This window comes from Oncorhynchus nerka, linkage group LG28 (genome assembly GCF_034236695.1).
Source record: "Oncorhynchus nerka isolate Pitt River linkage group LG28, Oner_Uvic_2.0, whole genome shotgun sequence".
Lineage (NCBI taxonomy): Eukaryota > Metazoa > Chordata > Actinopteri > Salmoniformes > Salmonidae > Oncorhynchus > Oncorhynchus nerka.
Genome location: NC_088423.1, coordinates 37774355 through 37788925, shown reverse-complemented (window position 1 = coordinate 37788925; position 14571 = coordinate 37774355). Strand labels below are relative to the sequence as shown.

Below are 14571 nucleotides of genomic sequence, written 5' to 3'. Positions count from 1 at the left end.
TGCCCCTGCAGGGTTGTGATAGGGTGGGAGTGACCTCATGACGTGAAAGGCCTTGTTCCCTGGTATCTGGAGGTACCTGGAGTCACATCATGAGACACAGAAGAGGTGTTGGTTATTTCAGGAAGTGTTGCGTGTGTGTTATTGATCTGTCTTACTAGGTGAGAGGGAGATGATAGTGGAGAAGAGCACTCGGTCCAGTTTGAGTCAGAGCATTCATTGTATCAAACTGTCAGTCTTCACATCGAACGTCTTGTTTATGTGCATGGTTGTGAACAGATTGCATACGCACATCCAATGTCTATGAGAAGGTTCTGTTAAAAAGAGACTCTGCACATGGCAGTCTATACTCCCATGTGGTTTATTTTTGACAATCTCCGACCCTTCAGGTTTTCATGAGGTTCCCTGTGTGTCTTACAGTACTCTACTGTAACTGCTGTGTGTCTTACAGTACTCTACTGTAACTGCTGTGTGTCTTACAGTACTCTACTGTAACTGCTGTGTGTGCTTTAGGGAGGCTCCATAATTAAAACCTCTCTCGCTCTCTTTCTCTGTATCTATCTCTCTCTCTCTCTCTTTCTCTGTGTATCTCTGTCTCTCTCTCTCTCTCTGTCTCTGTCTCTCTCTCTCTCGCTCTGTGTCTCTATCTCTCTCTGTCTCTATCTCTGTCTCTCTGTCTGTAGGTATCCGTCCCCAGATCATGAATGGGCCCATGCACCCCCGCCCCCTAGTGGCCCTGTTGGATGGACGTGACTGTACAGTCGAGATGCCCATCCTCAAAGACCTGGCCACTGTCGCCTTCTGTGATGCCCAGTCCACACAGGAGATCCATGAGAAGGTACAACACACACTTACCTACGTACGCACGCTGTTTCAGGAACTGACACGAGCATGCATACACATACATGCACATGCTATACACTGAGACTGCATGGGCTTCCACAAGAGAATAAGCCTAAACAATGTGCGTGTCCTCAATTCAAACTGTAGCTCTTTTCACCTCCCCCTCCACTCCTCCTATTCCCCTGTATTCCCCCCCCCTTCTCTTTCTGTGACATAAAACTGATATTGCAGTAGAGTATATTGGCTCTCCCAGTGATTTCATTATGATTTAATGTCATTGGGTGACAGTGTGCTCCTCCTCTCCTCCTCTGGTTGTTAAATAGAGAGGCTGGTTATGGTAAAGGAATGTCAACGTATACTGAGCTAGCTATATATCTGCAATATACCAGTGCAAGGTCAAATCTTCCCCTCTTTGTGTAAAGTACTAAATGTGCAAAAAGTTTAAAGCTGTAATATGTAACGTTTTGGGCGATGCGACCAAATTCACATATAAATGTGAGTTATAGATCTGTCATTATAATTGAAAGCAAGGCTAAGAAGCGGTAGATCTGTTCTATGTGTACTATTTCTATGCTTCCCATTCTTAATTTTTTGCGTCTTTTGCTTTCAGTTTTGCTCACCAGCTTCAAACAGCTGAAAATACAAATTTGGTTATAGAAAATATATTTCACAGCGGGTTAGATGGTACAATGATTCTCTGCACAATGACTGCTTGTTTTGTCACATTGCTAAAGGGTAGAGCTGCTGCTTTCAAGGAGCGGGACTCTAACCCGGAAGCTTATAAGAAACTTTGCTATGCCCTCTGACGAACCATCAAACATACAAAGCGTCAATACAGGACTAAGATCGAATCGTACTACACCGGCTCCAACAATTGTTGGATGTGGCAAACTATTACAGACTACAAAGGGAAGCACAGCCGAGAGATGCCAAGTGACACAAGCCTACTAGACGAGCTAAACTACTTCTATGCTTGTAACACTGAAACATGCATGAGAGCATCAGCTGTTCCGGAAGACTGTGTGATCTCGCTCTCGGCATGCGACGTCAGTAAGACCTCAGCATTCAACACCATAGTGCGCTCAAAGCCCATCAATAAGCTAAGGACCCTGGGACTAAACACCTCCCTCTGCAACTGGATCCTGGACTTCCTGACAGGCCGCCCCCAGGTGGTAAGGATAGGTACCAATACATCCACCACGCTGATCCTCAACATGGTGGTCCCTCAGGGGTGCATGCTCAGTCCCCTCCAGTACACCCTGTTCACTCATGACTGTACGGCCAGGCACGACTCCAACACCATCATTAAGTTTGCTGATGACACAACAGTGGTAGGCCTGATCATCGACAATGACGAGACAGCCTATAGGGAGGAGGTCAGAGACCTGGTCGTGTGGTGCCAGGACAACAACCTCTCCCTCAACGTGATCAAGACAAAGGAGATGATTGTGGACTACAGGAAAAGGAGGACCAAGCGCGCTCCCATTCTCATCGACGGGACTGTAGTGGAGCAGGTTGAGAGTTTCAAGTTTCTTGGTGTCCACATCAACAACAAACTAGAATGGTCCAAACACAACAAGACAGTTGTGAAAAGAGCATGACAAAACCTACTCTCCCTCAGGAGACTGAAAAGATTTGGCATGGGTCCTGAGATCCTCAAAAGGTTCTACAGCTGCACCATCGAGAGCATCCTGACTGGTTGCATCACTGCCTGGTATGGCAACTGCTCAGCCTCCGACCGCAAGGCACTATAGAGGGTAGTGCGGACGGCCCAGTACATCACTGGGACCAAGCTTCCTGCCATCCAGGAATACTGTACCAGGCGGTGTCAAAGGGAGGCCCTGACAATTGTCCACCCTAGTCATAGACTGTTCTCTCTGCTCCCGCACGGAAAGCGATACCGGAGCGCCAAATCTAGGTCCGAGAGGCTTCTAAACAGCTTCTACCCCCAAGCCATAAGACTCCTGAACAGCTAATCAAATGGCTACCAATACTATTTGCATTGCCCCCCCTCCCCTTCTATCCTGCTGCTACTCTCTGTTTTTATCTATCTATAGTCACTTTAATAACTCTACCTACATGTACATATTACCTCAATTACCTCGACACCGGTGCCCCCACACATTGACTCTGTACCACTACCACCTGTATGTAGCACCACTATTGTTATTTACTGCTGCTCTTTAATTATTTGTTATTCTTATCTCTTACTTTTTGGGGGGGTTTTCTTAAAACTGCGTTGTTGGTTAACGGCTTGTAAGTACGGTTGTATTCAGCGCATGTGACAAATCAAATTTGATTTGGATTTGAACCTGACAACTATTAGAATTTCTGCAACTAGGAAATGGCGGTGCGATTTCTGTATATTGCACCTTTAACAAAGCAAAGCAATTTCCATGTATTGTGTATGTTGACCTTACAGTTGATCAGCGTCAAAAGCCCAAACAATCCGTGATAATCATGTTGTCTGTGATCTTGTCAACAAGGTTTGTTGACATCTTTTGTCAGAAAATGAGATTTTGAACCATTTAAAAAATATATATTTATATGTGGGTGTAACGCACAGAGGGAGCAAGTGAGATTGGAAAATATAAAAGGCTAGATGGATGTAGGGAAGGAGAAAGTGAGAGGAAAAACAGGACCCGGGTTCTGTTGACCTCTTGACATGCTTCTCTCTGGACCCTGGCCTCTCTGTGCTACCCTGTTCACACACACCAAGGCTTTCTGTCCAAACAGCTGTTGTTTGCACATACATTACACAGCGAGGCAGCCTACCCTGGGTGTAGAAATATTGACAGAGTTCCCGCCTTTTGTCTACGAGTCAGCAGAGACAGCAGAAGTGGCACTTCACACACACGAAAGGAGAAAGGGCCGCACACTCACACGCAAACAACCCACTAACATTGGCTCAAACACAGAGGCTCAAATACAAACCAAACCATACACACACATGCTGACTCACATTTACACATACACACACAGCCCTCACCTCTCAGACACAAATTCACCCACTTTCATCACATATACTGAAACGCACACTACTGCCTCTCTGCATGCATCGCCTGAGAAAGATGAGCCAAGTTAGTTCCCTGACAGGAGCCCGAATCTGTATATTTCTCCCCAGTGAATTACATAGCATTAGAGCACTATTAGGAGGTTACAATGACTCACTATCCATTTTCAAAGCAGTGCTAGCGTGCTCTCGTCGTGTTTTGGTGCTGACTTATCACTCTCGTGTTGTGTTGTGTAGGCTAAAGGGTTCGCGTGCTAGCGCGTTATCTCTCCCTCTGATGTCAGAACAATGTAAGCAGTTTAACCATCTGTTTGTGGACTGTGAGTGAATTGATACAAATGAGTCTTTAGCGTTATATCAGCTTTGATCTGTACAATAGAGTGGTGTACTGATACCATTCCACACCACACAAACTCTCCTCGCAACATTTTGATCTGGATAAGGAATTCTGAAAAACATCTATTGGGTTGAGTCCATTCCCTCTATGCCATATCAAACTGCTTTTTTACAACTTCTGTATATTTTAATACTGGTCCACCATCGTTATAAAAATAATCACTCGTTCAGTTTTTCCATTTAGTCTGACACATTGCTCAGTGATTACTTGCTTAATGACTCACACAGCATTGGCCATTACAACCCACAGGACGTGTTGTCTCCAGCCAAACTTGCCTCTGGCTAGCAACACAGCCTAAGCATAGATGAATGCATGAGGAGAGATTTAACCTTGAATTAGCATCTTGTGCTGACTCCAGCTAGCTCTAATAAAACCGTTATGGAAAGTCACAGCTATGCTAATCTGGCAGGCCAAGCTAATGCAGTTAGCCTGAGGAGAATTTAAATCTATTATTTACCAAAAACGCCTGACAGGGTGCACTTGCTATGGTATCTGGGGATCTGGATAAAACATCAATCCAGTTTATGACCCTGCCCGTCTCCACCCTCACCTTGTTTCCATATACACATTCTGACAACGCAGGGCTTTTGACACGTACACATGTACACATACACAAAAAAAGGGTTTATTCAAAATGTTTAAACATAATGATGAAAAGCCTTTCATGATGATGATGATGATGATGAAGTTGCCTCTCCATCAGGTGCTGAACGAGGCAGTAGGGGCCATGATGTACCACACCATCACCTTGACCAGAGAAGACCTGGAGAAATTCAAGGCTCTACGCATTATCATCCGCATCGGCAGCGGCTACGACAACATCGACATCAAGGCAGCCGGAGAGATGGGTAAGAGAGTGAAACAGAGAGGAGAGAGGTATAAGATCAAACTTTATTGATCCCCTAAGGGGACATTTTATTGCATCGGCCAATATGACAGACACAACATAGGATCAACAACAACCCACTCCTCAGCACTGCGGCCAAGACTTTATGGAATGTAGCCTAACCAAACACTTCTTGTATACTTCAGTACATAGCATATGTAGTTGAAGTATTATCCCCTAAATACACAGACAACCGTGAAAGCATTATTAAGAAATAGTCCCCCACAGATGTCATTTTTGCCCCAGGCATGTCACTTAATAATTCAAACAAAAATCCTCAATAAACATAGTAACCTGGTGTGAAACGTGTCTTTCATTTAAAAATTGTTTTCACTATAATTATGAAACGCTACAATTTGAATCAATTTCAGCCTTTCCAAGTGGGGACATGTTTCTACATGTTTCTTGGATACTTAGTAGTTCCTTCTATAACCAGCACATTGCTGTGCACAGGGCTTCTATACATTTTTGGTGTTCTTCTTCTCTCATCCTGTCTTCCCTTTGCCAGGCATCGCGGTGTGTAACATCCCGTCGGCGGCGGTGGAGGAGACAGCAGACTCCACTCTGTGCCACATTCTCAACCTGTACCGGCGGAACACCTGGCTGTACCAGGCGCTCCGGGAGGGCACACGGGTCCAGAGCGTGGAGCAGATCAGAGAGGTGGCATCCGGAGCCGCCAGGATCCGGGGAGAAACGCTGGGCCTCATTGGCTTTGGTGAGTCACAGGAGATGTTGGTATTTGGCAAGAACACACTCAGTTGTGATAGTGCTTGGTCCACATACACACACAGCCATAACTTTGTGATCCTTTTCTGACACTGTATTCGTGTGTACGTCTACAGGTCGTTCAGGGCAGGCCGTGGCAGTGCGGGCCAAGGTGTTTGGCTTCAACGTGATCTTTTACGACCCGTACCTGCAGGACGGTCTGGAGCGTTCGCTGGGTGTTCAGCGTGTCTACACCCTGCAGGACTTGCTCTACCAGAGTGACTGTGTCTCCCTGCACTGCAACCTGAATGAACACAACCACCACCTCATCAACGACTTCACCATCAAACAGGTACACACACTTGCAGGCAATTAAAACATACACCCATACACACACACACACAATGTTAAAATAGGCCATAATTTACCATGTACAGTACAGTGCTGTGCACCCAGCCTCGTGGCCAAGTTGGTGATCAACACTGTCACCTACAGTCCGCTTTTAAAACTGCATGCTGCTGTAGACAACTAACATCCATTTCCTCTTTGAAATGTGAGGGGCGGTCTCATCAAGGCAGAACCTGGTTAACGTGCTAATTATATATTCATATAAACCATAGAAAAGTTTCTTAAAGAACATCACTACTTTGTTGCCAAAAGATCTTTGTGTTTGTACGTGCGTTCGTGTCTATGGCTTGTGCCTTTTACAGATCAGATACAACTAGGACCCTGAATTTCAGCTTTTGTCAAGATGAAGGGATTACTTTTATCCAGATACTCTCATTTAATCTCTGTCTCTCTCTTTTGGTACACAGAAGTTTTATTCTGTTAGCTCTTTGTGATTTGAATCTAAGCTGTTGATACGAGGAGCATACTGCAGGGCACCTTAGGGCTTTATGGTTGAAAGCACCACTGCAGGCACATACTGTACAAGTGGGCTCCAACATGTGTATTCTCCAGGAGAGTGAATATCACTTAATCTCATCGCAGATATCTACTATCTATTTGATGTTAGTAAAACGGGTTTACTTTTGTTTAAGATGCGCCAGGGTGCGTTTCTGGTTAACTCTGCGCGGGGAGGTCTGGTGGATGAGAAGGCCTTGGCTCAGGCCCTGAAAGAGGGCAGGATACGGGGAGCCGCCCTGGATGTCCATGAGTCAGAACCCTTCAGGTGAGTGTGTGTTTATCTGTGTGAAAAGTTAACTTCATCAACTCCATTATCCAGTTCTGTTAGCCAATCTCTTTTTCTGGTGTGTGTAGTTTTACCCAGGGTCCTCTGAAGGATGCTCCTAACCTGATCTGTACTCCTCACACGGCCTGGTACAGTGAACAGGCCTCGCTGGAGATGAGAGAGGCAGCCGCCACAGAGATACGCAGAGCCGTCACTGGTACACACACACACATTTATCACACTTATAAACTCATTTGGAGCTGATTCTTAACTGGAATGTTTTGGTTTTTACGACGCAGGCCGTATTCCCGACAGTTTACGAAACTGTGTCAACAAAGAGTTCTTTGTTACCACGGCTCCTTGGACAGTGGAACAGCAGCAAATGCACCCCGAACTCAACGGTGCCGCGTACAGGTATCAATCACAACCAAACTGACAGTTATGTAGGGAAACCCTTATTTTTGGTCAGGTCCACCTCCTCTTGCGTATATTGTCCACATAAGCAGGACTTAATCATTTTGATAAAAAGGGGGATACATTTTTTTCAATTGGTACAGCAGGAGTAATTTTCATGCTCAGATATATACTTTGTTGTTCCCTGTATTCAATATATGATAACTTCTTGTCTTTTCTATTTAACCTTGGTGGTATTTTAGTCTTGGTTTCCGTAGTGGCATATAGTGGAAATGAAGCGCTATGGGGAAACATTGATTAGCTACAACCATCCCCTGCTATTGTTTGTCAGGAATTCACAGTATTGACCTCTCAGTCTCTCACCCTATACCTACTGTCTCAACTGGACTGAACTACTTCTCTTACACAGCCGAGTCAACCAAACCATGGTACAGGCCATAGGAACGGGGGGAATGCAAGACAAATTATATACCTAATAGAGAACCAGGTAAATACTACCGATGCTGACCCACAGTGATAGGCTCAGGACCACCTGTGCTGATCAAAGCAGAACTGCTGTTGGTTTTCATGATACTGAAAAGTATAGTCTCTGTCTGCTTTATTTCCCACCCAATATACCTGCTCTGCCCACCCTCTCATTGCACCCCTCATTTACTTCCCCAAAACCAACAAATGTGGCCAAACCTAGCCACTTGTACCATGCCAAATAATACACAAATCTATTGCAAGGTAGCACATAATGGCAACCATTTGATTGTAGGACAGTCAGCGTTGTATTCCATATTCCTGCACAGGAAGTATGAGGTCTACTTGGGTATATTTGTGACATTTGTATCATTTTCCTTCTAAACCCCCCTTTTTCTCATACAGTTCAGTGTTTGTCCCCTGAGATATTCTATCAGGAATCTTTCCTTGACCTGCCCTCCCTAGCCCTACACCATCCCCTTATGCCTATATAACTTATACTATAACTATATTTTGTTGATATCTGAGTGGTTTAGTAAATCAAGATATATTTCTCTGATACGTTTATCAGTTTCCCAAGAACAACAGATGAGGTCTTGTGGTCGTTTTGAATCCTGAATTGACATGTAAGAGTTGAATCAGTTTTCAGATTTCATGTGATGTCTGTTTTGCACCACACTCTTTCTCCAATGTGTGACTTTACTTTCTTTGATTATAAAATTCACCACTGAATTTGATCCTTTGCCTCATTTCTAATGTGAGGCAACACATGTTTTTAAATGTAGCAACTTAAAATGGCAATTTAAAGGATGATCAGGTTTTTGTAACCTATGAGGTATTGTTATGGTACCATGTGACCTCACCAATGTCTCCCTGGCACAGGTACCCCCCTGGTGTGGCCTCTGGTGGGATCCATGGGCCAATGGAGGGGATGGTGCCTGGGGGGGTGACAATCGCCCACACCCTGCCCTCCGGTACCCACCCCTCCCAGGCCCCGTCCCCCAACCAACCCTACAAAAACGGGGAGCCCATGAGAGAGCACATGACCGAGCCATAACTCTGCATCCAGAGACGAAGGAGTTCATATATACACAACTGACCCACCCGCTCTTCGACCAGCAGACTGATCGTTAGGGTTCACACAACACCGGAACCAAGTGGGGACAGTGAATATATTCACAACTGCTTCTCCAAAGTGGGGACCGTCAAAACTCATGTTCCAAGGATCCTCTTCTTTTAAATTTTTTTTATTTCTGTTTTCTGGGACACGTTGTTACCGCATGCCAGAGTTAAGGCCCGTCCGCCTTGACTGACCCACCAATAAGAGAGCTTGGAAGGACAATGACATCATCTGTTACTTGCCTTCCTCTAACTCCACCCTGCCCCTTTCCATCATTTCAGTTCACGTGTGTCTATTTGTCTTTCCTCTGTTCTGAGACCACCCTACAAATGAATATGTCTTTCTCTTCTTCAATGTGAAAAAATAAATTAAGAAATGACATAGATGTCAGACAAGTAGAAAAAGACAATTGGTGTTACCAATGCCATCAGCAGTCTCAATGGGGACCTCTAAACCCTGTCCATCTCTCACCCTGTAGGTTGCTGGTTCCTGAATGTACAGACAGGATTTGATGGACACATCAGGGTTGCCAGATCTCTTGAGCCTCATGACCAGTACGAGAACAATAAGCCCAAATTTAAGTGAATATGGGACCTGAAACCGTTTGAATTTGTCCATTGTGAACATCTCTTAACCCCTGAGAACACCCAATATATTATAGAGAAGATTTTGATCTGGTAAACTCCTTTTAGACATCTAGTTTCTCTAAAGAGCTTCTTCAAAGCTCCAGGTTCTGACGCACAAGGGGATTGAGAGACTTGCTGTAAAGGTCATTATATCGCAATCTTAAGACAATGTAAACTTTTAACTGTTGATTCATTGACTTTCATTCCAACTCCGGATTCAGTAATCATGTGGTCTATCACTAAAATATTGAAATAAGAAATGCATGCAAAAGCCATTCTAACTGTTAAAAGCACCTGCTTTTACATGGACCTCCACATCATGGATTTGGACATTGTTACAGGTGTTTGTATGCTAGAGGGCTCTCTTAAAATGTCCATTTTTTTTCTCTCACCAAAAGGACCTACACAGTAGCACCAGCCAGACAGGAAAGGGTTTGGAAATTGAGGTTACTGACTCAGGAAAAATAACTTTTGCAGATATAATCTTTTTCCCCAAATTGTCTGAAAGAAAGTCTGGATCGTTCTGCGTGTTTCCACCTTTTCTTCATTGTGGTATTTTTATAAATCAAACCTCTGTTTTTTGGTGTTCAAGGTTTTTGCAGAGTCCTGTTAGATTTGTATTGCCTAGTTAAATGTTCTTATAATCATAGTCTTATGTGAACCACCCCCCCCCTGTTCTTATAATGAAAGCCAGTTGGAGCTCTTGGAGGCATCGTGCACTCTGTGAGCAACATCCCTAGTGCCCTGACTTTAGCAAGACAAGGCTACTAACAGATTGTTTGGTTTTTAGTGTGAGTATTTGTACAAGGTGATCTATAAAATCCAGTGCAGTTCAAATAAAAACAATGCTGTTCTATCAGGCTCTGTGAAAGTGTTTGACTTTGCTGCTTATTTAGGTAATGGGTTTACTGGCCACACGGAGGTTATAGAAGTTCCCATTATATCATTTAGGAGATTGTTATAGTACTCTCCTTTTTAGACATCCCTATCAATAACCAGGTGCACCACACGAGTCAATGTATACTGAAACGGTCAAACTACACTATCATTTTATAGACTTCAAAGGTTTCCCTTTTTTTTCTCTAGCTGGCACTATAGTGAGGTCAGGCGTTTACCTAAATCTGCAACTATTGCATTACTACAAAGCAACATACAGGCGATGCACAATGTGATTATATACCTAATTGTAATACACCAAAATAAGTTACAGTACAACTCAATGGCAAGGAAACCCAACAAAAAAGTATGACCATGATATTTTAACTTTGGTTCATGTGCAGTCTCACAAATATCTTAATTCAAGATGGGTTCACAGACAAGAAGCATACATAGGGAAAAAAACACCGGTACCATGGGTTTAACTTGACAGGGAAGAATAGCAGGACAGTGAAAAAGAAACATGAGAATTGTTTATATGTAGACGTTGAATGTGACTTACTCACACTCCTCCAAAGCACCAAACATGAGGTGCTGAAGTAAAATTCCACAGATGGTTATTTTCCTCACAGCAAAAAGGTCTGCCACAAAACATCAAGATTGAAAGAAATGACAAAACGACAGAATCTCAGCTCAAAAGCTCCCAAACATAAGGAGAATTAGTTGAGATCAAGAAAATACTTCATTTTAGCCATTCTGGGGAAAAGGGTAAACTAAACACCAATGTGTATGATCCCCAAGACCTTAGTGACACTAGTTTTGAGGTGAGAAGGGAACTTCATTTATGTAGCTTTGAAAATGACCTTCATTCAAGCAGTTAGTCAAATGTGTAGTGCTTAGTTTTAAAAGGGTTACTAAGGGGATTTTGTCAATGAAACCCTTTATCTACTTCCCCAGATGAACCCGTGGATACCATTTGTCCCTGCATTTGAATGAAGTTGCTAACGAGCATTAGCACAATAACAAAGCCTATGATAACTGCTAGTAGATACCATTCACTGCGCTAATGCTAGTTAGGATTGGCTTGCGAAACTACCTCGAACTTCCTTCATACTGGATACAGAGACAAATGGTATCTCCCATGGGTTCATCTGACTCTGGGGAAGTAGATAAAGGGCTTTGTTGAGAAAATCCTGAAGTATCCCTTTAAGAATTAAATTCATAGTACACAATTGCAGCAGTTTTCTGTTGGGTGCCCTGACAAAGATGTTGGCCTAGACCATGCCCGTCAAAAAACAAGAACTATTTCAACTGGAAAAACGACTAAAAAGGACAGTCATTTAGGAAGTGTACTTCATCGATGCCCATCATAAACCGATACTGGTATATTTCCTTATACTTTTTTAAACAACCACATGCATTTACATTTGAGAAGATCATTAGCGTTTGAAATCTACAATCCTTTATTTCTGTCATCCCCAAGTCTTTTTGCAGCAACAGAGTTTTTCTTCTGTCAGTCTCTTGTGTGTGTCCTCTGCCAGGGTACGGTGATTCCCTGCGCTTTCACAGTTTGTCCATGTAAGTAAAAGAGGAAAAACAAAAAAAGAGGGTGGACTCCTGCCTACTCCAGTTGTCACTCATCATCCTCCTCTTCCTCACCGTCAGAGAGCGAGGCACAGGGGCGGATCTGTCGGTAGCCGTCCAGCCACTTCTCTACCATCTGTGTTACCAGGGGGTGGTTCCGCCGGCGGGAGCTCTTCTGCATGGCCACCAGCACTCCACCCTCTGTCACGCAGCAGTCCAACCACTCCCTCAACAGCTTCTCCTGCTGCTCCTCGTTCCCCATCTGACACACAGACAAGAAAACCATCAGTCATGAGACTACATCTCATATTTTAGAGAATGCTCTCATACAGAGAAAAAGTGCAATTAGTGCAGCCAATCCCCCTTACTTTTCACATTCCAGTCACTTCACGAGAATAGCGACATACTATAGTCACTTAGCAGATGGTATAATAGAACTACATAATCAGCATGAATGGCAAAATTAGCTTGAATCAGCATGAATAGTAGACTCAGACAGAATCCTTGAAAAGCAACCCGTCAGGGGTCCATATAAATATTCATGATACCACAGCGGGCGCTCCCTCCTACCTCCTGTGCTGAGAGGAAGTGGATGTGGAGCAACTTTCTCTCACTGTCCACCAGCGGTAGGAAGGTGATGGTGACATCATCATCTGTGTTGAGGTTGGCGCCTGCGCCCCGATTGTTGAAGCCGTCATTCTCCATGGCCACCAGTGCAGAGAAGTGGCCGCGCGTGTAGCCCAGAGCAATGGGACTCTTCCAACAGAAACTCTGCTCCCACAGCAGGGGCAAGTACACACCTGGAGAGAGATAGGGAAGGGGAAGAGGGTGAGAAATGGAATTAAGGGAGGTGGTAAGAGTCAAAGGGACATGGGGATGGACAAAAAGAAAGAGGAAGAGAAATAGAGAGATGACAAACCAAAATGTCAAAACAGGCTGACATATTGCTTACCAACAGTTTCCCAAACACAATGGACACTTTCTCTGAGCCTATTCCATCAGCCTCAAACCACTAGACAGCCTCTAAAAGTGAACAAGACACTTCACCTTGTGACCTTAACTGAAACCACAAACCACTGTTTTTGAGCATCTAGAACAGTTACTGTCGCTCACTGTTCAACAGTCTGCCATTGTGTGTTTACTGGGTTCACCTGGCGACCAATTTAAACAGAGCGTTCTCCTTCCCTCCCTCCACGGACGCTCATAAGCCTCTCCTTTCCTTGGCAACACAAACAGTAGCCCATATCGTCCCTCTGTAATGAATGACATTACCACAGGCAGCCCATCGTTACAGAGAGCTGTCTTTATGGCTGCACGAGCTCTTCAGGCTAATTAAAGCCAGACTGTTTTTACTAGGGCCCATGGAGGTGGACCCCGCCCTCAGCCCTTATTGGACACCCGCTTTAAACTACCACTCCCTCTTCCCATGATGGCTAACATATGCCGAGAGACATGGCTACTAACAGTACGTACAGTGAACCTTCCTCCTGCAATGCTTCAAAGTTAGGGGGTAGGATTATTTTGGCAGAATTGTTCTTTGACTGGTTTTAGAGAGAGTCGCATGCTGTATCAGCATTGGAACAATCACAACGAACAATTGTAACCCCCCTCCCTTTACTAAACAGATTGTAATCTACTTGGACTGATTCTTGATGCGGCTACGGTTCCTATAAGAATGAGAAGACCGATTATGTGAGCTATGCGAAGTATGCAGACACGCTTGTGCCATTTCACACTGGGACTTTGCATCTAGGCTCAGTAGTGGACAGCTACAAACTAGGGATGTGACAAATGGAAGAACATTCTTAATGTTTAAGCTGCATAAAAATAAAAAAAAGATTTCCATTAAAACAATTACAGTTTTTTAATCCATGTGAATTGGCAATGAGCTGCACTGCTGCCAGATGGTTAAACATTTGCACCTGTACTACCATTACTGTAGCTCAACACTGTCAGACTTGACCACTGTCCCTTGCCTTTCTCTGCCATTTGTCCAACTATTAACGACAATGACGTAGTGGTGGAGAGTCGACTCCAAAATAATTGATTCCTCGACTCCTTACACACAGACTCCCGGTGTCGACTCCAATTTCTGAGTGTCAAGATTCAATTCCACTAGGAATCGACTCATAAGATTCTGTATTTTTAGAACAGAGGAGACTAGTTGCCGTATTTCTGAGAACAATCAAACACTTGCATCTTAGCAAGCTACCGAGGGAAGGAGAGAGAAGGGAGGGCACAGTTTAGGCAGGTCAGCCACCAGTCAGAACTGTGCACTAGGACTATATCGGCAATCAAAAGCTGTATCTCGTCATTTTTCTTGCCGTGCAATGTCTCGCACTTAACTCTCACAGTCACACATGGTATCTGCACATGTGCACAGGTTTACTTCATGCTGCTCACAGCATGGTAGCCAGGGCACTAAAACAGTGGGGAAGTTGAGCTTCGTGCTTTCAATGCTCTTAGTTGTTTTT

The 14571-nt window shown here is 44.1% G+C and overlaps 1 protein-coding gene and 1 pseudogene across 4 annotated transcripts in view; one reads left to right on the top strand and one right to left on the bottom strand.

The window, feature by feature from the left end:
- Positions 1 to 8863, top strand: part of LOC115113204 (C-terminal-binding protein 2) — a 131752-nt gene extending 122889 nt beyond the window's left edge. For 3 of the 4 annotated variants that reach the window (XM_029640581.2, XM_065012789.1, XM_029640579.2), the window contains 10 exons: positions 681 to 835; positions 4954 to 5098; positions 5645 to 5851; positions 5979 to 6193; positions 6882 to 7012; positions 7102 to 7229; positions 7312 to 7426; positions 7836 to 7913; positions 8463 to 8517; positions 8774 to 8805. In XM_029640581.2, the coding sequence (XP_029496441.1) occupies positions 681 to 835; positions 4954 to 5098; positions 5645 to 5851; positions 5979 to 6193; positions 6882 to 7012; positions 7102 to 7229; positions 7312 to 7426; positions 7836 to 7902 (1163 nt within the window). In that variant the 3' untranslated portion in view covers positions 7903 to 7913; positions 8463 to 8517; positions 8774 to 8805. Of the gene's footprint in view, positions 1 to 680; positions 836 to 4953; positions 5099 to 5644; positions 5852 to 5978; positions 6194 to 6881; positions 7013 to 7101; positions 7230 to 7311; positions 7427 to 7835; positions 7914 to 8462; positions 8518 to 8773 lie in introns of all 4 variants that reach the window. The other variant, XM_029640580.2, reaches the window with a different exon arrangement.
- A 1271-nt stretch (positions 8864 to 10134) lies between these two features.
- LOC115113205 (ubiquitin thioesterase Zranb1-like) overlaps positions 10135 to 14571 on the bottom strand; it is a 36653-nt pseudogene continuing 32216 nt past the window's right edge.